This window comes from Ranitomeya variabilis, chromosome 3 (genome assembly GCF_051348905.1).
Source record: "Ranitomeya variabilis isolate aRanVar5 chromosome 3, aRanVar5.hap1, whole genome shotgun sequence".
NCBI classification, from domain to species: domain Eukaryota; kingdom Metazoa; phylum Chordata; class Amphibia; order Anura; family Dendrobatidae; genus Ranitomeya; species Ranitomeya variabilis.
Window position 1 is genome coordinate 633,685,280 of NC_135234.1, and position 28,000 is coordinate 633,713,279.

At 44.9% G+C, this 28,000-nt stretch overlaps 1 protein-coding gene across 2 annotated transcripts; it reads right to left on the minus strand.

Moving 5' to 3' along the window:
* Window positions 1–1,286: 1,286 nt before the first annotated feature.
* Window positions 1,287–25,459, minus strand: COQ10A (coenzyme Q10A). Of its 2 annotated transcripts, XM_077297521.1 has the most exons (6): window positions 15,961–16,090; window positions 14,785–14,802; window positions 12,671–12,826; window positions 6,266–6,458; window positions 3,082–3,183; window positions 1,287–2,962 (listed from the first exon to the last, which is right to left on the minus strand). In XM_077297521.1, the coding sequence occupies exons 1-6, from the start codon at window positions 16,026–16,028 to the stop codon at window positions 2,795–2,797; spliced, it is 705 nt and encodes a 234-aa protein (XP_077153636.1). In that variant the 5' UTR covers window positions 16,029–16,090; the 3' UTR covers window positions 1,287–2,794. The 2 variants fall into 2 exon arrangements, with proteins under 2 accessions (XP_077153636.1, XP_077153635.1); XM_077297520.1 differs by lacking the exons at window positions 14,785–14,802; window positions 15,961–16,090 and adding an exon at window positions 24,838–25,459.
* Window positions 25,460–28,000: the final 2,541 nt, after the last annotated feature.

Sequence of the window (28,000 nt, forward strand, 5' to 3'; positions counted from 1 at the left end):
ATCGTCAATAAATCTGTACCAGATGGCTATTTTCCCACACAACTGTGCGGCTACGGCACTTCCGGTTTGGCGCAACGGAAGAGATTGTGGGGAGAGGTAACAGCGGGACTATTTAAACGGAGGTATTATATCCATCGGTAAGCATCATATTTGAATCGGAACACTTTCTATATATCGGGCCTCCTGATGAGCCAGAGGGGCGAAACGCGTTGAGGCGGAAGTGGCGGGTGGACTTGCATGGATGAGTACCATTACTTATATTTAACCTTTGTCATGTCCTCGGTTTCCTTCGGGGCTTGGCTTGAATTTCAGACATTATGGCTTGGTACTTATCAGTTTGAAGGGTTAACCATATCTATGGAGTATTGAGACTGTACGGTTACCCTATTGATATCGATTAAGTAAGATTTATGTGCATAATGTTTCCACCAATTGCCAATTGTGTTCATCATATGTTTTTATTTGCACACACACTTGGGGATTAGGGTTATCCTTAGTTTCGTAGGAGTGATTATTGTATAGACCTAGAGATGCCCTTTATTCCCTACCAGGGGAGGGTTTTGGCTCATCATAGACTTAGGGCCACTAGGGGCAGCCGTCGTTGAGCGGGGGCGCCAATTCCTTTCCCATAGGGTGCCAACCCCCGCTGATAGGAAGGTCACGGCATAGATACATTACTAGGGATTCCCCTATTTTTCCATAGGTTTGATTTTTTTGCACGGTGTTTTTTTTGGTTCTTTTTGTGACCTATTTATTGGTTTTCATATTGAATAATAAAAATTGACTTTTATGTTGCACGCCCACCAAACAACTGTTTCCGGTGTCAGAAGCATCTGGAACTGCTCTTCTATGGAGCTGTACTGCACCGACTATATAGTGGCCGCGACCAGGTACTGCAAACCCGCCCCTATTCTAATCAACATGTAACTGAGCGCTTCCAGCCACCACAAACACCAGGAACAGCTGCTCGGGGGGAATGCCAGGTGTCACACCTCCCACCACTCAGACAACGACGAACTATCCTAAAAATAGGTTGTTGAAGTCCCAGACAATCCCATTAATATTATGCACAATACTTGTAGATTGTGAGCCTTCGCGGGCAGGGTCCTCTCTCCTCCTGTACCAGTTATGACTTGTATTGTTTAAGATTATTGTACTTGTTTTTATTATGTATACCCCTCCTCACATGTAAAGCGCCATGGAATAAATGGCACTAGAACAATAAATAATAATAATAATAATATTTAGGGGCCTTCAAGATTTAGTATTACGCCATGACACATGGATGTGTGTATTCCTTTATTTTCATTTTGCACTTCCGTTTGTCCATGTTTTGTTGGCTTGTTAATATTACCAGTAAACGAATGGTAAATTGACCTATAACATGAACAGAAAAAAAAAAGCACGGCACAAGAGTAGGAGTTGAAGCCAACATGTTTTACAAAGAGATGGCTCTATGTTGCATCCTTGAGGTCCCAGTAGGTCAAGCAATAACTAATAAAACAAAGACAAGTGGTCCCTGTTTTTTTGCACCTAGAAGAAAGGCAACAGAGAATTTTAACAAACTAAAAATGGATTCCAGCGAGGAGTCACCACATCTGTCAGTACAACAACAAAACCCATGTGTGTTCAATAAAAGCTCTGGGCTTTTCCTTTGCACGTGCTCCTGGTTCCTACAGCAGCAGGGTGATCGGTGGGCAGTATTGCACATTTTTGTAAACTCTTGCACCAGGATCAGCCTTCCATCTGTGCTTCGGAGACCGAGAATGCTAGTTTATTTTTCTGCACTTTTCCCAAAGATCTTACATTGTATGCATATAAACATGCACTCATCTATCTCTGAACATTTCACTTGGACATTAGATCAGAATGCAGCTTGTACACCCAACAACAGCAAAAAAAGACCAGCACTGTGGCACTTTCAATATCACTTTGCTCTTCTCTTAACCAGTCCCATTTAGAAACATATAAAAATAAATCCCCGTAGGTCACTTGGCACAATGTATGGTCACGTTTTACCCTGCTGTTCCAAATCATAGTCCTTTGCATAGATTATAATGCGTAAAAGGCATGATGGCTACAGTGTGGCTCTCCATTCCTGCTGTGGTGTCGCACTGTTGGCAGGAGAAACAAGCAGATGTAGGGCTTCCAACAAGGATAATGCATTTTCATTTCAAGTTATCAATGGAAAATTTCCACAATGCATACAGTATTGCAAGTGACTGGGCACAAGAGCTGACATACCGTGACTGTACAATGAAACAAAAGTGTCAAGGGCCCAAGTGATCAGTGAACAAAAGGAAATATATGTGATAAGTAAATCAGCGGTACCCCATTGTAACAAAAGGGGCAGGGGATGGCTTACAATGAATATTTAGATATACAGGCCTAGCGTTTGCCAGTGATGCCACTACCGCAGGAGTAAAATAAAAAGTCCCTTCCCTATATACTAGCACAATCCATCTCTTTGTAAATGAGGCTCTAAAACAAAAAACTAGGAGAACACACTAATAAAACGTCCCAGGTGGTGCTAGTCCGGCTTATCAGCCTTTCCCATAGACACTACTGATAACTTATACAATATATTTCTCAACACAATCTGATGTGAAATTAAATAAATATGGTTGTTTAAAAAAACAAAAAGAAACCCTAACTGTGGTTCTGAGCTCATAAGTCCTTGTGAGTGCACAAAGTTTGAGACTCCGGTTCAGTTTTCATTGTGTGAACTTTTGGTGGTTGGCTTGCATTAATGTTTCATCGCGGTCTCTCCCTAGCATGTAGAGCTGCGAGGACATCACGTGTGGTGCACTTCATGAAACATCAGTTCACGCGGAATCGGCGTTTCGGGACCAAAGGTCTTTCCCGCCCGTCTTTCAAAGGCTGCAACCATCTGCTTCACTACCTCATCAAAAAAGACAGTCGCCAGCTGGGAATGCAGCAAGGACCGGAACTCAAATGATATCTGTAGGAAAGGAGGAAATTAGGACAAAGTGCATCTGGAAATGGCATGGGAGCAACAAGTAATGAGGATATTAGGGGGGGGGAGGGGAGACATTAGGAAACCCCCTTTAACATACTTACCGAAAAGTCTACTGTGCATGTACGAGGATAGCCAGGGATGCCAGGGCTAAAGCGCCAAACGGTCTCCAAATGGTTGAAGAGACGCCCGTCTGTACATGCAGCCTGAAAATATAGTAAATAATAAAATAAATTAATGGCCTCTTCATAGAACTGTGCAGTAGACACGCTCAAAAGAGCTGGGTATGAGTTGGCACAGGTTCCAATTTTCCTGGCATTCAGCAATCTCAAAGTAATATAACCTGCTTTCATTACTTGTGACCTTGAAGTCCACCTTACCGTCTGAATAGCTGCAAAATATAGATTTGGCTCATGGTCAAGCTGGCAGCAACCATCTTCAATATAAGTGCAGTGAAAAAAAGACAATGAACAGGTACTGTACAAGTAAAGCGCAGGGAGATTCAGAACATAAACACAGGAACTGGTCACTGGATGAAGGGTTGTGGAATTATGAACATCACAGAACAGGATAAGCATGTTAATCACATGCAAATGGTGAAAATACAACAATATATTCAATATATCTCGATTTAGTCAGTATTTAGTACGAGCACCACATCCAGAAATGCATGCATTTACATGTCTTGGCTGCTATCAGTGAGGTTCTTACTGGTTGTTTCAGGAATGTTCTGCCACGCTGAATGCAGTGGTTTGTTATGGTTGTGTAGACAAACGTTAGGCTTAGTATGCAACATCTAAATTCCACTTGCCATACAGAATGGCTCATTTGGTGCCATTCCCCATATCTGACGAAACCACATAGGCAATATCATGAAGGGTGAAACACAAGGGAATGTCACACCTGTCTTACGCCCAGTTATGATGTGGGGTGGCTTGATGGTAGCTGGACCCTCTAGTCTTCATTCCTAGTACAATAACAGCTTGGCATTGCATGGATTGGATTGTGAGACCAGTGGTACATTCATTTCTCCAAAGTGTCCCAGGAGCCGTTTTCAACACAACGCCATGCCTGTAAGCAGCCTACAGGGCCTAAACATGCTAGCATGGCCAGTGGTGTTACCCATTGAGTATATCTGAAATGTTTTATTTCAGCAATTGCAAAGGGGGCTGATCATAACTCATCTTGACGATTTCCATGTTGAAGAAGTGCATGCTTCAGGCAACCATTAGTAACCTCACTGATAGCAGCTAAAGTGTGCAAGTATGTGTATTCTGCTTGGACCACTCATACTCGTTACTGGACAAATTGAGATTTTTTGAAAACATTGTTTCAATTTTTGCATAATTTGAGTATCATTAACATATCTCCATCCTGTGATTTTCATAATATAGTTTTATAACTATTCCTTCTTGGTGACACAATTTCAATGTTGAGGAGTATCTGTATTAGAATGGTTTTACTTATGTTGGCTCATAATGATTACTGACGAAAATTTACTTTTAAATTGTGCATGCGTTGTAGAACTGCTCTCAACTTTTCGTCTCAGTCATGCAGTCCCCACTGTCTAGACTGATTCCTACTCCTGCCGGATGCTCAAAGCAGCTTAGCTTCATCTGTGGACTGTATATGCTCTAGAAGACAAAGTCACCCAGAGGGTATCAACCAGACAGAGGGACTGACTGACTATTGAGACGAACAGCTCCGCTAACATGGCTAGTTTAGGGTATTTATGATATAGTGCTCACAATTAAAAGTTGATTTTCTGCAATAATCAGTCAGTAAAACTAGAACCATGTTAGTAAAGCTATTAGTTTTCAAGCCACAATCATGTGGACCAAATCCCCAAAACAAAGTGTGTTTTTTTGGCTTATACAGATATACCATATTCATTTGTATCATGGAAAGTTCTGAACTTTTGTATTACAATCTGTGTCAATTCATCATACATACATACATAACAGTGAATGGAAACATGCATGGTTTACATTTAAAGAATGGTGTTCTGATGTACTGCAAGAAACCCACCACTTATATCATATGTCTAGTTCTTGTAAAGAGCAGAACACTTGTCATCTGGACATGAACAGGACTCGTCTCCTGAACGCAGATCCTAACGGAGAACATGAAAAAGTGATGCACTCTAGCACTTCATGTTTTACAATTACCAAGCCTGAGTTAGAATATAATAGAACTTCTGTTATTCTAGAAGTGAATTTCACATCCTGGAAAGTTAAGAAAACTGGGTAATATGTTGTGTTTATCTGTATTTTCCCTTTTTTTTTTTTTTTTTTTTTACAGAAACATCTTCATTATGGGGTGCACATTTTATTAGTTACATATCCTTTTCTTACCCTTAATATGTTTTTTCAGTGGGTCCAGAAAATGAAAATTTAAAGAATCATCTTGGAGCTACTCTGCCTCATGGCTGAACATCGTTTAGCTAGGATAAATTTTAAATAAATCACTACCACAATGGTTTGCGGGGTTTTTGCACATGAAATGTTACCTGAGCAGCATTATTTCAGCTGTGCAATCTAATTAGTCTAAGCCCAGTTATATCCCTACATACAGGCAGTTGGATTATGTCATCTCCAGCCTGCCAAATAGTGTAGTACATGTACAGACAGGAAGTCAGTCTCTTACTTCCTCTGAACTACCGCGTGTCATCACCTTTCAATATCTTTCCAGGCAGCTCTCAGACTCCGCTGCACCCTCTCCCTGTTGCTTATCAAATTACCTCTTCGTGAGCATGGGAGGACATAACAGTATAGTATTCTAGGCCATAATATTAACACACTGCATTTATCTTTTTGAATCCCTAGTGTATTTTTATGAGATGCAGCTCACACAGCTAAAGGCTGACATGTAATAACTTATCACCAGAAGGAGGCTGAGAAGACAGGTTGAAACTGCATCACACAGGATACACAGACTCTGCTTTATAAGGGACAGAGCTATGCGTCAGCTGACATTAGGTAGAAGAACAAGCCTAGTGATCCTACACCCCCCGTTGCAAATGTAGTTTTCATTGGGGAACCATATCAGATGGAAACAACTACTCAAAATGGTAGATAACCTACACATGACTTTTTTTACATGTGCATAGACAGACAGACACACACACGCGCAAGCTTCTATGCTGCAATACAGACCATTGCTGAAATTCAAAAATAAATAAATTCTCAGGTATTGTATGGTTTTTTTGTTTGTTTGTTTTTTTACAGATTATGATGCATCTACTGGAAGGGTTTTACAGACAAATTGCACAATAGATCATACACTTACTTTGACTAAATGAGGACGCACTAGTGTGAGGATAGAGGTGTACCGTTCCAGGATAGGTGGGAAGCCGACCTCCAGCTGTGCTCTAGCATAGCCAGTACGCTTGGAGAGAACTGTGGACGTTTTACACCAAGGCACAAACAGTTTGTATTCTTCTACATTGGACACCACTTCATACATCTCCTGCATGGAGTACCTGAAGATAAAGGAACACAGTTAATGACCAGTAAATTATAAGTCTCAAAAGTCAAATATTAAGGTTTAGGATTTAGTGCTACTCAGTGGTGTGGAACTATCCTAAAAGAAATAGCCCTACAAGTGAATACAAATAGCATTATCATTTAGTGATGGCTGAAAGTCCAGAGACCCATGTTCAATGGAGCGGAGCTCAACCTTCACTCAAAAAGCGACTCTACAGAGACCCATCCTTGGGAGCCAGAGCCTCCAGCATGTTAAACCATATCCCATGGAAACTGCACAACTTTCAATTTTGGGAATACATCTCTAAAAACAAGCAAGTCATCAAATGATGCTGTATAATAGATATTACAGTCAGATCCCCCTCTCCGATCAGGCAAAAAAATATTGCCACATTGTCTAATCGAAGCAATGAAATAACACACCAGATACAATGAGTATGGTGTACTAATGGGGGAGGAGATCTCCCACCCCACTTACAGCGATTGACAGGCAGCTGGGTAAGCAGATACACCGCAGTCAACTCTTAAACTAGACATCCAGAGTATTTTAGTGGCTTTCCCATTATCCAAAAAAGCACAATATATATATATTTTTTATACACTTTTGCACAGTTTTGGGTAGTAGAGAAAACATTACTTTTATGCTGTCCTTACACACAGGAGCATAGTCTGATGACCGATCTGCTTACAAATGACATAACCCAGGTGACAAGTTATGTTACTGTAAAGCTTTTCTTGTGTGATGGGGTAAGCACTGGGTGCACATATTGTCATGGTCTAGTTTTGGACTTGAAGTGAACTTTACACTGATATAGCAATGCTTTATATATTCAGACCCATACTACATAATATAATTTTCAGCTTGCAGCAGAGTCCAATACTGCAGTTGGCCTTGTAGAAGCATTAGAAGCAGCAGAAAAGGAAATGTTTGGGTTTTCCTGCAAAGCACTACGTGGCCAGCATTGAGGCGCTCACATTGCCTCTATAGGATGGCATGTGTTGTATCTAATGCTGCACTTCAGCTTGCATGAAAATATATCCTCTAACATCTTTTCATCATAAAATGCAAAAATAAGAATAAAATTATATGCTTTTATAGAACATCAGCAGGATATAATGAAGTGACCAAAGTGCCCTAACTTTTGCTCTGCATCAGTGAAAAGCAGCCACAAATACACATCTACCCATAAGATCATGTAATGCCGGCATTTCCTTATCACGTCCACTGCAGACACAGCCTTCCCACTGCCACAAATACTGACGATTATTCACTTTCACGTGATCACACAAGTGTCCTTACAGAACATCTAGTAACGCTCACATTTCCACACAAACACCAAAATGTTTTTTGGAAGAGGATTTCGGCAATGCAGATCATTCAATGGAGAGATAGGAGGACTGAATGCACCCCACCAGTGTGAACGATTGCGAACGTTCAAAATGAAAGATTACCGCACTTATTTCATCTAGGTAGCTGACGATTGTTTGATAAGGTTGAAATCGGCCATTTCATTTGCGGTTTCTCCAAATATGGATGTGCCCCTCATACAATGATGTAAACAGGATGATGTGCTGCCGAGGACAATGTTCTGTGAAAATGTGATACATCACGTATATCACGTGATATACAATGTAATGGATAACCATCAAGTCTCACCAAAGATCTGTATAACAGATAAGACCAATATACTCCTGTTTGTTAGGGACTGTGATGAGCGAGTGTGCTCAGGTGTTATCCGAGTATCTTGGGCGTGCATGAATAATATGTTCAAGTCCCCGTGGCTGCACGTCTCATGGCTGTTCGACAGCCACAACACAATCTTAATAATCTTTATTTTTATATAGCGCTAACATATTCCGCAGCGCTTTACAGGTTGCACACATTATCATAGCTGTCACAATCTAAATCCCCTACCAGTATGTCTTTGGAGTGTGGAAGGAAACCGGAGTAACGGGAGGAAACCCACGCAAAACACGGAAAGAACATACAAACTCCTTGCAGATGTTGTCCTTGGTGGGGTTTGAACCCAGGACTCCAGCGCTGCAAGGCTGCAGTGCTATCCACTGAGCCACCGTGCTGCCCTGCGGGGACTGTAACAAACAGACAACCTGAACACATGCAGGGATTACCTAACAGCCACGAAACATGCAGTCGCGGGAACTCAAACATGTTACTCGAGCACGCGCAAGATACTCTGAGAACACTCGCTCATCACTAGTTAGGGTGGATCCCCAGAGATCAGGTGCAATCAGTGGAGGGGGGACACTAAGCATTACAGTCGTTACATAAAGCTATGGGATTTCGCTAGATCACATGGACATGCTGCCTCTCCTTGAAGCCAGTCTTCACATAGGAGAATCGTGAATATGAGAGCAAATCCCTTTAATCAAGGCATGTATATACTATAACGGTAAATACAACGGCCACCTTCCATGACTTCTTTCTGAACGCGAGTGCTGGACCCGGACGAGTGTGAGAGGAGATGCTATTGTCAGACACTGGATGCAACAATCTGACAGGACAGTGGAGATGTCTCCATGTACCATACATCAGGGATCCATAGCATTATGTGTGGGAAGCTTTATCCTCCTGGTGATACCCACTAGGATGTAGCAGGATTGCCATTTCTCATATGAGGCAAAGTGTGTGGTTTATCAAATTTATGGCAGTTCTCGGGTTAAGGTTTTTGAAGAGTCAAACGGAGGTCAAAACTAACGGGATTAGCCTTTAGATTCAATTGTAGCCCAATTATTAGTCCACAGTAGAAATGACAGCAGTATCTTGTTCTGGTCATTGTATATGGTATTCAGGGGGCATTCCAGGGATTCCTCCCATACTAGTCTCCTTATGCAAACGCGTTGGTTGGGAGTCAACCATAATCAGGTCACACATGTATGTGGCATGCCTGGACTGGGTGCATCATCTGTTCTCCGACTCCGAAATGTCGATAGGTTGTGAGTTGTCCAACTCCTTTTAATACTTCATAAGTTTCAGTATAACCAGGTGTGTTCTTTACATCTAAACTGTTCACACAATAATCACACCTTGATGTTCCTGGCTTTATAATTCATTCTTTTTTGGTGCCCCCATATCAGTGGATTCTGGATTATTGAGCTGTGACCCATGTAAACATGCCACCAATCAGACAACAAATGAGCAAAATTGAATAACGAGCATAAGGCTATGTGCACACGTTGCGGAATGGGGAGCAGAATTTTCTGCACAAAATCCGCATCTCCTGGCAGAATCCGCAGGTGCAGATTTGCCGTGGATTTTGTGCGGAATTGATGCGGATTTTCTGCAGTTTTTACCACTGCGGATTTCTCTAATGGAAGGGTGCAGAAACGCTGCAGATCCACACAAAAGAAGTGACATGCACTTCTTTTAAATCCGCAACAATTCCACGCGGATTTTTCCGCACCATCTGCACAGCTTTTTTTCACATTGATTTACATTGTACTGTAAATCACAGTGCGGATCTACAATGTTTCTGCGCGGAAAAATCCGCTGCGGATCTGCAGCAAATCCACAACGTGTGCACATAGCTAAAACTAATGATGACAATATGCAGAAAGCATGGAAACACCGTATTAATGATTGTTTAGTTAGTCTAAGGGTACTGTCACACAGTGGCACTTTGATCGCTACGACGGTACGATCCGTGACGTTCCAGCGATATCCATACGATATCGCAGTGTCTGACACGCTACTGCGATCAGGGACCCCGCTGAGAATCGTACGTCGTAGCAGATCGTTTGGAACTTTATTTAGTCGCTGGATCTCCCGCTGTCATCGCTGGATCGTTGTGTGTGACAGCGATCCAGCGATGCGTTCGCTTGTAACCAGGGTAAACATCGGGTTACTAAGCGCAGGGCCGCGCTTAGTAACCCGATGTTTACCGTGGTTACCAGCGTAAAAGTAAAAAAAAAAACGTACACACTCACATTCCGGTGTCCTTCAGGTCCCTTGCCGTCTGCTTCCCGCTCTGACTGACTGCCGGCCGGAAAGTAAGAGCAGATCACAGCGGTGACGCGGCCCTGCGCTTAGTAACCCGATGTTTACCCTGGTTACCCGGGACCTCGGCATCGTTGGTCGCTGGAGAGCGGTCTGTGTGACAGCTCTCCAGCGACCACACAACGACTTTCCAACGATCACGGCCAGGTCGTATCGCTGGTCGTGATCGTTGGAAAGTTGCAGAGTGACAGTACCCTTAGGTTCTCAGATTAAGGCCCCTGAACAGGTATTTCTTTTTAGAGATCAGCTTTTCTGTGGCACAAACATTTGTTTTAGTTTGTTCATTACTCTTCATATCAGGTAATCTAAATCCCTTTTGATGCTTTTTGTTATTTGTGTGGATGGGATCTGACCGATTTTATCTAAAGATAAAGACATTTTAAGTGGAGTTTAGCATTGCTCACAGATAGCACATACTTAACACCACAGTCCTGCAAGCACTCTCAGCCATCCATCACATCCAAGAGGAGTCACATTACAAACTTTCCTACAGCCTCTGACTCCTAAAAGGAAGAGTCTCTACAAAGAATACCAAAAACACTAACAGATCCACTAAGGGTATGTGCACCCAACGCTTCAGGAACAAGCAGCTTACTCTGAATAACGAGCGGCTAAGAGGCTAAAGGAAACTGTAAAGACTGAGCATAGGAACAGCGACATGTTTTGACATTGCAGTGCATGTTCATTGTTTTCAGTACGGTGGCTCAGTGGTTATTACTGCAGCCTTGCAGTGCTGGAGTCCTGGATTCAAATCCCACCAAGGACAACATCTGCGAGGAGTTTGTATGTGCTCCCCGTGTTTGTGTGGGTTTCCTCCGGCCACTCCGGTTTCTTCCCACTCTCCAAAGACATACTGATAGGGAATAGATTGTGAGCCCCATCGGGGACAGCGATGATAATGTGTGCAAACAGTAAAGCGCTGCGGAATTTGTTAGCGCTATATAAAAATCAGGGCCGCGCTTAGTAACCCGATGTTTACCCTGGTTACCAGCGTAAACGTAAAAAAAACAAACAGTACATACTTACATTCCGGTGTCTGTCCCCCGGCGTCTCCGCTTCTCTGCACTGTGAGCGTCTGCCAGCCGGAAAGCGAGCACAGCGGTGACGTCTGACGTCACCGCTGTGCTTTCCGGCCGCTGTGCTTACACAGTGCAGAGAAGCTGAGACGCCGGGGGACAGACACCGGAATGTAAGTATGTACTGTTTGTTTTTTTTACGTTTACGCTGGTAACCAGGGTAAACATCGGGTTACTAAGCGCGGCCCTGCGCTTAGTAACCCGATGTTTACCCTGGTTACCCGGGGACTTCGGCATCGCTCCAGCGCCGTGATTGCAACGTGTGACCGCAGTCTACGACGCTGGAGCGATAATCATACGATCGCTGCGACGTCACGGATCGTGCCGTCGTAGCGATCAAAATGGCACTGTGTGACGGTACCCTAAGGCTAAGTTACCAAGATGAGTTTGACGCTGTGTATTTTCACTGCACCAAAAATGCCGCATCCTACAGTCTTACCAAAATCTTGTGCAGTGCGCTTCTGAATTCCGCAACATGTCAATTACTCCTGTCACTTTTATATGTGAATCCCCCCCCATTTAATTGTATTATATAAGCAGGTAAAAAAAGCACATATGCATTTTTAATGTATGCAGAGATGCTGCAGAAAATCCGCAAAATTAAAAACTCACTAAATAATTATCATGGGGATGTTACCGTAGTCGGGCTAATTTTGGACGGTCACCAAGCGCTGACTGACTCTATACAATGTAATCGCCAGTCGTTTATAGACTCATTGTTTCAGGCTGCATAGGGAAGCACAGTTGTTCCATCCACATACAGCACCACGTTGTCAGCAGCACCCGCCCCCCCCCCCCCCCCTGTTTACAGTTTACATGGTGCAATTTGCTGCCAACAATTATGATTTTTATGCCGGGATAAAAGATCCGTTTTATTGACGAACGAGGACTCTTATGAACGTTCTTTCGACAATTATCAGACCCTCTGAACGTGACATTATTCTCTGTCCAAAAGGATGATTTGGAAGCCATTCAGTGGGTGCAGCTGTGCCAACCTATTACTGTCCTCAATACTGTGCCAGTAGTGGAGGATCATCTGAGCCGTCTCAGAGCTGTAACACTTACACATACAGAATTCAGGAGGGTGTGAAACAAAGCTTTACAAGATGCCATTTACCCTATAATTCTCCTCTCAGAGTACTCTTTCCTCTTGTTAGTCAATGGTCCAGCAAATCCAAGGAAGCCTCGACAATATTGCACACAGGGGTTGCTGACATCATGTAAAATCCCTTTTGAAGCTCTGGTCATGAGGATGCCACAGGAAGACAGATGTCTGCAAAAGACAGAAACGGTCAGAAAAGGAAAGCGACATTCCAGCTGAAATATATATATATATATATATATATATATATATATATATATATATATATATATATATATATATAGTTTTTTTTAATAAAAAGGAAGGTTTTTAATAAATAAGGTTTCGTAATCTCACATTCCAGATACAATATAGACCACACATTTACACATTTGGTGTCTGTTTCCCCTGGTTGACATAACAAGTTAGGCTACTTTCACACTAGCGTCGTACGACGAATTGCGTCGTTGCGACGTACCGACGCTAGCAGTGAATGCGCCGCACAACGGGGGAAGCGGATGCTGTTTTTCAACGCATCTGCTGCCCCATTGTGAGATGCGGGGAGGAGGGGGTGGAGTTCCGGCCGCGCATGCGCGGTCGGAAATGCTGGACACGACGCACCAAAAAACGTTACATGCAACTTTTTTGGTGGCGACGGTCCGACGCAACCGTCGCACGACGGTTGTGACATGTGGCAATGCGTCGCTAATGCTAGTCTATGGAGAAAAAACGCATCCTGCAAGCACTTTTGCAGGATAAGTTTTTTCTACAAAACGACGCATAGCGACGCAGTGCACGACGCTAGTGTGAAAGTAGCCTTAATCACACCAAATAACTGCTGCAGCATGGCTGAGCCGCTGGTACCAGCTGTGTGCTCTCCCATGCTGCAGGCAGAGTACGCTTAGCTTCCGCACTATCAGAGGAGTTCAGGAAAACTACCGGATCCAGCAATCAGGCCACCTTCAGAGCAGCACCTACAAGCTCTGTAGCAAAAAGCTTGCCAGTGTGCACTCCTTGTCTAGAGGAATGGACTCCGCTGCAAAGGAGGCAGAGATGTAGACTATAGAATTGCCTTTGTTCTTGAAAATATGAATGAATTTTTAATGAGAGGTAAGTGGCAAAGTTGTTGGTTTTGACAAGCACTTTAAAATTTGAACTATGATTATAAAAGAAAAAAAATAATCCTTTAAAAAGGGGTTGTCTACTACTCGGCAACTCCTTCTCCAGCCACGTTTCTCCCTTAAAAAAATACTTATACTCATCTCCAATGCAGTTCCAGCTCTAGCGCTCGGGGATCACGTAACATTCTGATATGCCATGTGATCACTGCGGCCAATCAGCAATAGCTTCGCTTTCCCTGCATTTGAACAAATCATATACATCCGTATGATGTTGTCTCGCTTCCTCCAGATGTACACGATACGTCCGAAGGTGGGGAGCGTGAAGCAGCCGCTGATTACTATGTCATGGGATCCTTGCGGCCAATGTTACGCAAATCCTGGGAGAGCCAATGGCGACGCCGCTGGAATGGTGCTGGCACCAGAGGGGAGTACAGGTATTGTTTTAAAGGGGGAACACATATGAATTGAGAAGAGTATGTCCGAGTAGCGGAAAATCCCTTTAATTATAAATCAGCAATTTGCCACTGGAGTTACCCTTTAATGCACATGAGCCAGTATTTGACCGTGTACATGTAAACCAGGGTGATATGTAACGCAATAATTCCTTTATAAGCTAAAGCCTAAAAACTAATCAGCAAAATGTAAAACTTAGAATTTAAAGATGACAATCAGCAATGCCATTATAAATGACAGAACATAATCCCCATTGCTCTGTTCAGGCAGGTTACGTTCGGTGAAAGATGATACCAACATTATCCGCAGTGACGTAAATCACATTTACCACTTACATAACTGGCAAATTCTCCAATGTAAGGCTAGGTGGCATCTGCCCAAAACAAATGGGACCATTCAGACAGTAAATAATCCCACAGCTTAAGACCTGGAACTGCAGATCAATATTTCATGCATAATAAACCCATGGACACAAGAGGCACAGAAGAGAAACTGTGCAGCAAACATTACCATGGTGTGGAATCAGGGAAGGGCATTGCAAAATACGGCAGAAAACCAGTGGTAAGATCATCTCACCTTGATGTGACCCTGATTGCACTGGAGCGCCCCCACACCGCCGCAGGGCCGAGGGGTACCCGGAGCCGGGCCTCTAGGTCTCAGTCCTGGGGTTGTCACGGTGGCTAGACCCGGTCCGTGGCCCTGTCTGTCAGTGGGGGACGTCCGGTGCAATAAGTGGTGTTGTAACGGTGCAGTTGTGGGGTGCAGGTCGCGGTAAATAACGAGGACACCAAGTTGCAGTCTCTTTACCTCTTTACTGGAGATCTCTGAGTCCTCAGTCCAGAGTACGGCTCACCAGGCTGCGCAAGTCCGGCCGGTCCAATGGCACTTCCAGAGTTCTCTTCACAGGTGGAAATCGGTGCCTTCCTTCTTAGCGCTTTGTGTTGTAGTCCTCCCCTGCTGTGCTTACGGAAAGTACCCCACAACTGTTGTGTCTGTTTCTTAAGTTCCCTCACAACTCGATTAAATGATGTTCTTCTAATCGTCCGTCCCTCCCTGATGTTACGGTTAGAACGGCACCCGTTTGTCGGGTAGGCCTGGAGTTCTTCCGGGACCCTAGAGACGCCCCTCTCCCGCAATTGCCTCCCAAGACTTCATAGGTGATATGTGTTAGACAGCCCGCCTTAAACTGACTGTCCTGCCGCTGTTTAGAGTATTGCTTGAAGCTGAATGTTATAATACTCCCTCGGCGTTCCGGCCACCGGTAATGCGCCTCAGTAGGGTGTTGCTCCGGTCTTACAGCACGACCCCTACTGGAATTCTCCTATTGCTTGATCTCGTTTCTCACTCAGCACAATCTATCTCGCTTCTAGTCCTTTCTTAGGGCACCGCCGCTATTCTGAGCAGGCACGGTCCCGTTACGTTCTTTCCAATGCCAAGCCTCTGCCAGGATCCCACCCCTGGCAGAGACCCTACTGTCTCTTCCTCCACAACACCCTCTGCCACTGAGTGTTGCTTCGTCCAATCCAGTCAGCTTTCTGATCTAACTTCCTGCCTGACCCCCAGTTTACCCACTATGGTGGGGAGTGGCCTAATGAATAGAACCCTTAGCTCCCCCCGGAGGCCCTGCTGTGAAACATATTGGTGTCTGTGATACCTGATCAGATGAACTCCTTCAGTGCCATCGGACGCACCATGGCTCCCCATAGTGGCGGAGCCACAGTACTGCAACGACCAGGACTCTGGGGCGCTGCAGCACCAGTGAAGGTCAGGTACTGGAAATGTAGGAGAGTATGCAGCGGCTCACCAATACTTGCCGGCATCCCTGGTTAGTAGTGGGATGTCTGCTATGTACACTATTCCACATAGATCCAAATACAGTACAAAAACAAACTCAACCCTTTAATAACTATTTTCATGAGAAGTAGTCTTGGGGGTTACAAAGAACATCATAAAAAATGTCCCCAAGGGCAGAACTGTTCTCTGCAAGATAAGTGAGTAATATCGTATGTGAAGGAATATTTCCACCCACAACTCGGTGTTGGAGCAGCGCGTTACATAAGAGCTCCCCAGCCCAACACATTACAGATGCCGGGAGTCACCTTCCAGCTCTGCGGCGTCCACCAGCCAAGGCCTCGCTTGGCAGCACTACAAGTCCTCACAATCCGGCCGACGTAGCACGCAGCCTGGTAACTACAACTTCCTCCAAAACTAAAATTACCTCCCATCCCCTGAGCTCAGACACAAGTTTTCTGAGGACAAAGAGCCAAGGAAATTAACAAACCTCTGCCCTGCCCTCACCGCAGCACAAAGGCATCAATGGCCACAGGGTCCTTCACATAGAAGGATGATTGGGGGAGGGAGAAGGAAACAGCGGTGATTTATGTAGTTTTTTTTTAAAGAAAAAAAACAAAGGTTAAAATGACATTTTAGAGGGATTTCAATCAGAATCTTCATTAAGGTACAGTTAGTTTACAGAGCCTTTACACTGGCCAATAGGCAAAAGTGTAAAAACAGAAAATAGATAGACAGTAATTTAATAGTTGTTTGGACCTCATGCAAGCTGACCATACTGTGCTCACAGGAGCTGATTGTTCTCGGCAGCACAATGTGCTGCCAAGAACGAAGAGAGGTTAAATTAATTTTAGCCAAATAACGGTCATTGAGCTCAGTTGTCATCCTGATACCACTGCTCGATTACCTGGAATTGAGCGTTCCTATGAAGTCTTGTTACCGATAATTGACCGGTGTAAATGCACCGTTACGTTCCAGGAGACATGATACGACTACCGATCGGTAAACTTCCTGGGGGTTTAATATCTTGTTTACACAGGCAGACCAAAGTAAACAATGAGCCCCTGAGTGCACATAGGCTGCAATAATCCTCAGCAGCCCGAGTCTTGTTTACACAGGACGATGCACCAACGAGAACGATGATTTTTTTGGGCTGTAGAAAAGAATATTTCACAAGATGAAAAAGCGCTTTGCTTGCTCATCGGGTGATCGGCTGGCTGTTTACACAGCACGATGATAGTGAAACAACCCTGGTTCATCTTGTAGATTGTGAGCCCTCGCGGGCAGGGTCCTCACTCCTCCTGTACCAGTTATGACTTGTATTGTTCAAGATTATTGTACTTGTTTTTATTATGTATACCCCTCCTCACTTGTAAAGCGCCATGGAATAAATGGCGCTATAACAATAAATAATAATAATAATAATAATTATATTGCAGTATAAATGCCCTTTATAGAGTCTCAAACTGTGGATTTCCGTAATCATAATTTCCTAATTAGTATAACCTATAATATCTCAGACCACCCGATGCAAAGTGAAATTAGGGCCGCCTGCATTAAAGGGACGGTCTATGGGTCTATGAGCTACACTGCAAGAGAAAACTTAAAGCTGACGTTATACTACATATCGACTACTGTATACATCCTAATGGCCGTCATGTAGTATTACCAGTTTTCCTGGTTCTTTCTGGCAAAACCAGCTGTTTGACGGGGTGCTGGGGTCAGGACCAGGGCTACCAGCTGACGGCTTTGCTAAGTTAACTCTTGAAGCCTAGGTTCACACGTCGCATATTTGGTGCGGATTTTATTCGTAGACGTCAAAAACTTAAAACCACATAATTTTTTACATCTGAAATCACAGATGCCCCCCCCCCCCAAAAAAAAAAGCCAGGTCAGCAGCTTGTGCTGCAACTTTATGGTCCTCATTGACATCAAGGGGTAAAAAAAAAAAAATAAAAAAATTCCACACCAAAAAGCAAGAGATGGAGATAATATATATATATAAATATATATATATATAAATATATATATATATATATATATATATATATATATATATATATATATATATATATAAATATATATATATATATATATATATATATATATATATATATATATATATATATATATATATATATATATATATATATATATATATATATATATATATATATATATATATATATATATATATATATATCCACAAAGGAAGGGGGGAAAAAAGCATATGGATGGGATCTAGTGCTGGTAGTGTAAAATATTGTGGATTTTAACTCTGCATCAAACAAGCAATATGTGAACCCAACTTTAAGTTAAGTGAATAGGGGAACTTCATTAAAACTAGTGTAAGGGTGTGTGTCCACTGTCCACGGTCAGTAAACGCTGCTTGTTTGACGCTGCGCAGAGCTGCAGCGTCAAACACGCAGCGTCCAGATGTTCCAGCATAGTGGAGGGGGTTTTTTGAAATCCCGTGTCCACTATGCGTGGAAACCCGCACACGGCGGGCCTGCGACTCCGGACATGCTGCACGTCTTTTCAGATCGCAGCATGTCCGTTCACCTTAAGGGGACGCAGCGTCCCCGCAAGGCATAACACAGGGCCCTATGGGATGGGGTGCGATGATCCCGGATGTGTACAGTTAACACATCCGGCATCATCGCGTTCCCAGAAGGGGGCGGGGCTTCGCCGCTCCGGCGATACCGCCGGCCATCCTGAACGTGGACACTCAGCCTAAAGGGTTTTCATTTTTCAATATGCAAATTGCCTTTTCAGAGAAACAGAGGACTTGAACTCTATCTATAGCGCCACCTGTATCAATCCTACCCGTCACAATCAACCCTTTAAGGCTACTTTCACATTAGCGTCGTGCACTGCACGTCGCTATGCGACGTTGCGGCGCACCGACGCATAATGTGGAAGTGCCGCACAACGGGGGCAGCGGATGCTGTTTTTCAACGCATCCGCTGCCCCATTGTGAGGTGCGGGAAGGCGGGGGCGGAGTTCCGGCCGCGCATGCACGGTCGGAAATGCTGGACACAACGCACAAAAAAAACGTTACATGCAACATTTTTTGGTGGCGACGGCCGACGCAACCGTCGCACGACGATTGCGACATGTGGCAATGCGTCGCACTGCGTCACTAATAAAAGTGTATGGAGAAAAAACGCATCCTTCAAGCAATTTTGCAGGATGCGTTTTTTTCTGCAAAATGACGCATAGCGACGTGCAGTGCACGACGCTAGTGTGAAAGAGGCCTAACGAGTCGTGCAGTATGACTTAGGATAAAAGCAAAATCAGTATCTCAATTCGCAGACACGGTGTTTCGGGCTGTTGGCCCTCGTCAGTGCTTAGCATGAGAACTAATTTGGCTAGGTGAGAGGCTCTGGACTGGGGTCTAAGGGGTTAGGTTCCTCCTGGTGGAGAGTGACATACCAGCTCTGGCTTGTCAAGGTAAGGAGGCTTATTCGCCGTGCAATGCTCTTCTGGGAAATTTAATATGAAAATTGCCTCTTCAGAGAAAAAGAGGACTTGAACTATATAGCGTCACCTCAAGGAACTTTAAAAAAATTATTTTGACAAGTTCAACAGGTCTCAGCACCGTATTACATCATTCTACAGGGCAGTCTATACTCCGCAGTTTTGGTCGCACTGAGTGAATAAGTGAACAACTCTATCGTTCTACATTTACACTTTAAGGCAGATTGTGACAAACACTACGGTATGTGCACACGCTGCGGATTTTGCTGCGGATCCGCAGCGTTTCTGCAGCTGCGGATCCGCAGCGGTTTCCCATGAGTTTACAGTACAATGTAAACCTATGGGAAACCAAATCCGCAGTGCAAATACTGCGGAAAAAAATGCGCGGGAACGCAGCGGTTTATTTTCCGCAGCATGTCAATTCTTTGTGCGGATTCCGCTGCGGGTTTGCACCTGCTCCAATAGAAATCTGCAGGTGAAAACCCGCAGAGAAAACCGCAAAAGAAACCGCGATAAATCCGCAGTAAAAACTGCCGCGGTTTTTCACTGCGGAATTTGCAAATCCGCTGCGGAAAATTCCACAATGGAATCCGCAGCGTGTGCACATGGCCTCAGAAAGCATTGTGTGTTTCCAGCTGAAAACATAATGAGAAGACAGGGAGATCTGAATTTTGACACCTCCTAGCTTTGGTGGGTTGGTTCACAGCTTGACGGGGGAGGGAAGAATCAACAAAAAGGGACCAAGTAAAGGCAGCTGTGATGTTTTAGCAGCAAAAACCTAAGCAGAGATACAAGTTACATGAAGTATTACCAGGAATTCTGGGTGGAATTGTTCTTTATATCACACATAAGGAAAGGAGCCTGACTGAATTCATTTTCTCACATTACTGACAGCGATACAGGACACAGCTCCGCTCATGTGCTATGTATTTGGCTCTGGAAGGAGACAGCTCCACGTCATGACCACTTCAGTCAGATGACGGAGGTATCACGGGTTCACGTGTCTTCTATTAATGCTAGTTCGGCTATCGCATATCATTGCTCAACATTTAGCCTCAAGACCATAGGCTAGACAGCGACATGCCTACACTGCACACCCCCTCGGCTTCTTCCAGGGCCAAGGTGTAGATGTCACAACGGATAGTCTCAGTGAGTGAGTGAGTGAGTGAGTGAGTGAGTGAGTGTGTGTGTCGGAACTTTCATTTTTTGGTAGATTTTGCCTAACAATGGGGTTGTAATAAGCATCTGACCTAATACATGCCCTGTAGAGTAAGCTCCAGGCCAAACTGATATACTGGTAAGGGTGCTGTGTGGCCTAGGGAAGGTGTGCGTAATGGAAGTCACACTCCAACCCCACAGATCCTGCACAATGCAGAAAACAGTCAGTTCAGCAGTCAATGACCCATTCTACTTTCCAGCTTTCCAACAAATGGGATATCGCATCCAAGACATTTCTAAGGCTACGTTCACATTTGCGTTGGCGACGCATCGGCGACGCAACGCACAACGCATGCAAAACGCATTGTTTTGTGACGCATGTGTCCTTTTTTTGCTTGATTTTGGACGCACAAAAAATGCAACTTGCTGCGTCCTGACACGTGCGCCGCAGTGACGCATGCGTCACAAAACGCAAGTGCAACGCATGTCCATGCGCCCCCATGTTAAATATAGGGGCGCATGACGCATGCGTCGCCGCAGCGGCGCCCGACGCTGCGTCGCACAACGCTAATGTGAACGTAGCCTAAATGGAACCCAAAGATATAAGAGACGGTATGCCACACCCCAACACATTATGTGCTTGCATTCAGGCAAAAAAAATGGAGAGATAGAATATGCATAACTTACAGAAAAAAAAGTATGCTAGCCATCGTGCCCCTCTTTGCCCAAAAAGCAGGTGTAGAGGGAACCTACATCTCAACATAGATGTGTGCCCCAAAGGTCATATCTGCATCCAACAGACACTGATGCCAAAGCCTATGGATATACGCCATAATGGGGCTATACTGTACCATGGATGTAACATAATGAGTGTGACATGGGACCACCCAGAGGTGAAGGGGGCACAATAATCCTACAGATATGGCACTCAGTGTTCCTCAACACAAGGGAGGCCTAAATGTACACCTTTATAACAGTACATTAATGAAAAGTCCTAAATGTTAGAAAAGTACCATAGATGGGGAATGATAAAAAGAAAAAACCTGTTCAGCCGAACGCTGGAATTTTCCTTCAGCTTTTAACCTTCGTGTTACCTTCTTTGAGAAACAAGTAATTGTCCAATGTCGGCTATTAAAGGCAGAAAATACCGGTATAGCTAGCACCAGGTTCACACAGCAGATCTTGGGTGGAACTATTTTTTTTTTTGCTGCAGGGGTGTAGTTTCAAGAAATATTCTTAGGAGAGCTTCTGTGAAGGAGCAAGTACGAACAGCGCATGTACACACATATAATTATTAAGCACGCTCTGCTACCAGACCATTTTGCACTAGATGCATTGTGTTCAGTCATGGTGAGGGTGCATGGAGAAAGGGGATCGAAGTTGAATGTGGAAACTCTGGCCCACAATAGAGTTACTGGGGGTCAGCACATAAAAGATGTATCCCAGATCTCAGTCTTCCTTTTACATATAAATATTGGTGAAAACACAGAAAAGAAAACATTATTATTAGAAAAAGTCACAAACAAGACATCCCTGGTCTCTACCAACTACACAGCAGAATAAAGCCCCCAATACACATTAGATGGCGGTCGGTTGGCAAACAATGGTTTGGTAGGCGGTTATCTCGGCCGTCTCTCCCAGACGGCAGCACCAGGGTTCCTTATGAGAGCCGCTAGCAGACATCTTTGGCAGCAGCTTCTTTCTGTGAGAACAAAGCAATCGGACATGCTGGATACCCAACTCTCCCGCCAACTGCCCAAGGCTCCCACAAACATTGCACTGCTAGCTGAGGCGGTCGTTATCGGCAGTCTACTATATATAACGGGGGCTTAACGGCAGCAACAAGTGGAGATTATTATACAAGTCACATAATAGACTGGTTAGTAAGGGGAAGGTCACACTAGGAATTTTCAGCAACAAAACCTGATCTCTTGGCAGGAAAGAAGCTGCAGAAAAAAAGCATGTTCTTGTTTCTTCTTGCGCATTTACTGCAGTTTTGGCATGCTAGATTTGTCTCTTGTGCATGCTGATAAAGTTAAAGGGAATCGGTCACCCCCAAAATCGCGGGTGAGGTAAGCCCACCGGCATCAGGGGCTTAGGCCAGTTTCACATTAGCGTTTGGAGGTGCTGCGGACTTCCTCGTGCCGCTGTATGCGGATGCTTCCGCACGCGTCGTTTTGACAATGCGGCGACCAGCGTAGGACGCAGCTTGTAGCAATTTCTTTTTTTCTCTGCATCGTCAAAACGACGCATGCAGAAGCATCCGCATACAGCGGCACGACCTGCGTACCTAATGTTAAAGATAGGTATGCCGGCCACATGCAGAAGTAGGCGGAGCTAGAGGCGGAGGTGCGGCCGAGGGCTTCACGGAAGTCCACAGCCCTCCGCAGCTCCTCAAAACGCTAGTGTGAAACTAGCCTTATCTACAGCATTCTGTAATGCTGTAGATAAGCCCCCCATGTAACCTGAAAGATGAGAAAAAGATGTTAGATTATACTCACCCAGGGGTGTTCCCGCTGCTGGTCCGGGGCCTCCCATCTTCATCAGATGACGTCCTCTTCGGGTCTTCACGCTGCGGCTCCGGCGCAGGTGTACTTTATCTCCCTGTACTTCAGTGCGCAGGCGCCGGGAAAGGTCAGAGAGGCCCAGCACCTGCGCACTGCTGTACTTTGCTCTGCCCTTAACAGGGAGATAAAGTACGCCTGCGCTGGAGCCGCAGCGTGAAGACAAGAAGAGGACGTCATCTGATGAAGATGGGAGGCCCCAGACTGCAGCGGGACCGCCCCTGGGTGAGTATAATCTAACCTATTTTTCTCATCTTTCAGGTTACATCGGGGGCTTATCTACAGCATTACAGAATGCTGTAGATAAGCCCCTGATGCCGGTGGGCTTAGCTCACCCGCGATTTTGGGGGTGACAGGTTCCCTTTAAGTGTTGAAAAAAAAAGTCCTTTTCTATAGAATCAGGTTTCGGTACGCATTCATTTTAATGGGTGAAAAACGCGGAATGAAGTGACATGCTCCATTGTGCAAAAAAAACGTGCAAAGCACAAAATCCTGATGTGGGGGAAAAAAAACAAAACAAAACACAAGCTGTGTGTATGAGACTGCTGAAAGCTCAGACTTTGCTGGTACTGTAAAACGCAGTTGCAAATTTGCATAAAAAACACGCTGCAAAAACCGCCTAGTGTGAACTTAGCCTAAAGCAGATTTAAGCTCACAATCAATTGTTCGGGTGTTATTTTCTCCATATTGTTTAGAGAAGTCGTAAACTATCACTTTATATAATAAATCAGGTAGAAAAGGTGCGGCCTAAAGTTAGTCATAAGCCAGAATTGGGATATGAAAAAGGTCCCCGAGCCTGGGACACAGGGAAGAGGATGTCTGGGGAAGAGATGAATGGCCATATTGGAATTTTAACATGTCCAAGCCTTTGTTAAGCTGGAGGCCACTGCAGTGGGGGAGGAGATGGCAGCAAAACTTCTCCCCCTCATTAGATAAACATGCAGGATCTGTGGAGATGGATAATATATATATATATATATATATATATATATATATATATATATATATATATATATATATATATATATATACACACACACACACCTGTATAAGTGGTGCCGTTACCTATGTGCATCACCGTACAGGACAGCGCTGCCTTTGCATATTCTGGTCCACAATAAGGCCGCACACATTCCATCTGGACGCCATTATTGTAGCAGTGTCACCGGCCGGCACAGTGCCGTGGGATGCGTACTGCAGACCATACCGCCACCGTATAGCTGGACCCGGGGACATAACTAGGGGCGATAGTTGCCCTGGAACCCAGCAGGGGCACAATAGATCCATTACTGAAAGCCTACGCTAATAAAGATCCAGGGTCCTCGGGGGATGTCAGATTTTGCATTTGGGGTCCACAAGCTTCAATTTACAGAGTATCACACAGAGTAGCACAGTGTCGCCCCCCATGCCCCACACTGGTACATTTCCGCGGTTGTTTTGGTTCGATACACAAATATTATCATTCCTGGTAGAGTCCATTACAGGCCTGATATGGAGGAGGTTACTAATAACACACAGTTACGGGAAGCACAGCGGGTCTCCCCTCACCAATTCCATCCTGCGCCTTTTACTACAACTTGCACGTGACTGCTCCCGGCCCCGCACCCTCCTGGCGCCCCCACATAGATGCTCTCACCTGATTGGATGACGCTGCGCCCTCGCTCTGCAGCCCCGGAACCCCTGGAATGTCTGGAGCCCGGCCCAGTCGCTCAGGGAGCGCGCCCCTACACCAGTGAGGCGGCCCGCGCATTTGGCGGCCATTGCTGCGAGTCAGGAGGAAGCCTAAGAGACCGGAGTGTTGATTAGGAGGAGCCGCCGCTCTGCTGGACTCCGGAGACTGACCTCGGAGAGATGCCGGTTCAGAGCTCCACTGTCACTGGCTCCTACGTCATTGCGTTACCATGGAAATACCTGGTGACGTTGGCGGGAGAGTGGAATGCTGGGAGATGTAGTTTTCGCGGCGCTGTGTTCCGTGTGACGGAGTCTCCGCAGTTCTGGGTCATGTTTCCTGCTGTGCACAGCTCGGCGCCAGCGCCTTCTTCTGTGCTGGTGACCGGCTCAGCACCGGGCGCACTTCCCGCTTTTCTCATACTTGCGGTGTAAATACCTGTAAAGTTTCTCTCATTTGCATAGTTTAAATATTTTTTGCCCCTTTTTGTGATACCCGAGGCTTTATGCTCAGGTTTGGCTCATACTCTTATCTGCCAATATCTGTGATAACATAAAGGTTTTTTTGCTTTAGTTCACACATCGTGTCATATAAGACGGTTGGGGGCATATTATTGGGGTCGGTGCTCACGGTCAGTAATCGCTGTGTACTTGTGCAGCGTCCAGATGTTACAGCATAGTGGATGGGATCTCACGAAACCCCATGCCCACTATGCGGGCACGGACGCCCGCGGCTCACCCACGGAGACGGACATGTGGCGCGTCTCTCCAGACTGCAGCAGGTCTATTTCTCCCATAGAATGGAGTGGACGCACGGGTCAGTGATCACAAGCACATTCTCCTGCGTTCCATAGCCGGCAGCACTTTGGACGGCGCGGACCTGCGCTGCATCTAAAGCACTACTAATTCCTGATCGTCTGCACCTGCCCTACAGGCTATTTCCCACAGTCAGTCATGGCTGCTGTGCATTTCTGTGTGCAAGTAACGCAGCGTCTTGCAGTTCCAGCAAAGAGGATGGGATTTCTAGAATCTCGTGCACACTGTGCTTACTTTCTTACTCGGTGTAAACTGACCTGCGGGACGTGTTTCTATCCAATGTCAATTCATCTTGAGGGTACACTGCATTTTAGGTGCAGATTTTCCCATAGAAGTGCATTGAAGGCAGAAAATCACCAGGTAAAAAACGCACGTGTTTTTATTGTGTTTCTTCTATGGAAAAAAACCTAAAACCACATGTAATCTGCCCATGACCGGATCAAGTTTTTGGTAATTCCAAATGCCAGGCAGTATCGAAAACAAAAAGAGAATTAAAAGCACAATGAAAAAAAGTAACCTAATTTACCTAATAGGAGTAGAAAATCTATGCTGATTCCCCTGTAGCTCTGACTGGTGAGTGAGCTCCAGGTACAGAGGAAGTTCTGCTTCCTGGTTGTATAGCACACCTGACCAGATCTCCTAGGAACCAGTAGGACCCAATGCCTCCTCATCTCTCTACAATCAGCGATTACTGGATCACTGGGTCCGGAGGAGGGCGCACACTCAGCACATCCTATGCTGCAGGGGTGGGGAACCTTCTTTCCGCCAAAGGGCCAATTGAATATTTATACCATTATTCACGGGCTGTACAAAATTATCAACTTGAAAATAGTCCTGGTATATTTGATCAAACATTTAATTACCTCACCTCTAATGTGACAGCTGGAGCTGCTTCTCTTTGATGACGCTGTGGTGGTAGGTGGTATGGATGATGAAGTTGCTACTCACAATTTCTTTTCCAGGTTTGCCTCAGTCCGTCGACTCTGCAATAAGTTTTGTAAAGAACTCACAGCATTACGTTGTATCTAACAGCTATATTATACTGCAGGTCTTCTTGATCACTGCTCACATTACAGTTATAGAAGTCAAGCAGTGGGAGGTCTGCTGTATACAGCTTGCATCTGTTAACGTCATATAGACTGCCATATACATCACATAGGGCACATCGGTGCAGGAGCATATGCATCACTTAGGATATGCTGGGGATGGAGCATGTAAATTACATAGGCGACAGTGGGGCTGGAGTATATACAGTGGGTACAGAAAGTATTCAGACCCCTTTAAATGTTTCACTCTGTTTCCTTGCAGAAATTTGGTAAATTCAAAAAAGTTCATTTTTTTCATGAATGTACACTCTGCACCCCATCTTGACTGAAGAAAACAGAAATGTAGAAATTTTTGCAAATTTATTAAAAAAGAAAAATTGAAATATCACAGTCTTAAGTATTCAGACCCTTTGTTCAGTATTGAGTGGAAGCACCATTTTGAGCTAGTACAGCCATGAGTCGTCTTGGGAATGATGCAACAAGTTTTTGACACCTGGATTTGGGGATCCTCTGCCATTCTTCCTTGCAGATCCTCTCCAGTTCCGTCAGGTTGGATGGTGAACGTTGGTGGACAGCCATTTTCAGGTCTCTCCAGAGATGCTCAATTGGGTTTAGGTCAGTGCTCTGGCTGGGCCGGTCAAGAATGGTCACAGAGTTGTTCTGAAGCCATTCCTTTGTTATTTTAGCTGTGTGCTTAGGGTCATTGTCTTGGTGGAAGGTGAACCTTTGACCAAGTCTGAGGTCCAGAGCACTCTGGAAAAGGTTTTCATCAAGGATATCTCTGTACTTGGCCGCATTCATGTTTCCTTCAATGGCAACCAGTCATCCTGTCCCTGCAGCTGAAAAACACCACCATAGCATGATGCTGACACCACCATGTTTCACTGTTGGGATTGTATTGGGCAGGCAGGGCCGGACTGGCCATTTGGCAATTCTGGGTGTGGGCTGCCTTGTCTGCTACGTTGTTAACAGAATCAGTGTTCTCAAGACACCCATACTGTTAAGAGTTGCGACGAAGCACAAAGTTGCTGACTCCGTCACTCACCCCAGCAGGCCATGGGTATCAGTAGATATATTGGTCTTGTAGTAAATCTGGCTTTCCTCCATCCAGGGTAATGTTAGTAATATATCCCATCTGGTGCTTGGGAACGGGGACCGCATGGGCCTGTGCAATTTCAAATGCCAGGGCTGAATTTCAGTCCCAGTCCGTACCTGTGGGCAGGTGATGTGCAGTGCCTGGTTTTCTTCACACATACCGCTTAGAATTCT

Coding starts and splice junctions, on each gene's coding strand:
- COQ10A (XM_077297520.1), bottom strand. CDS start 24,962: ATGGCCGCCAAATGCGCGGGCCGCCTCACTGGTGTAGGGGCGCGCTCC. Junction 12,827..24,837: donor GCGCAGCGTCATCCAATCAG/GTGAGAGCATCT, acceptor TGTCTTTTGCAG/ACATCTGTCTTCCTGTGGCA. Junction 6,459..12,670: donor TCTGAGAGGAGAATTATAGG/GTAAATGGCATC, acceptor CTTTATCTTCAG/GTACTCCATGCAGGAGATGT.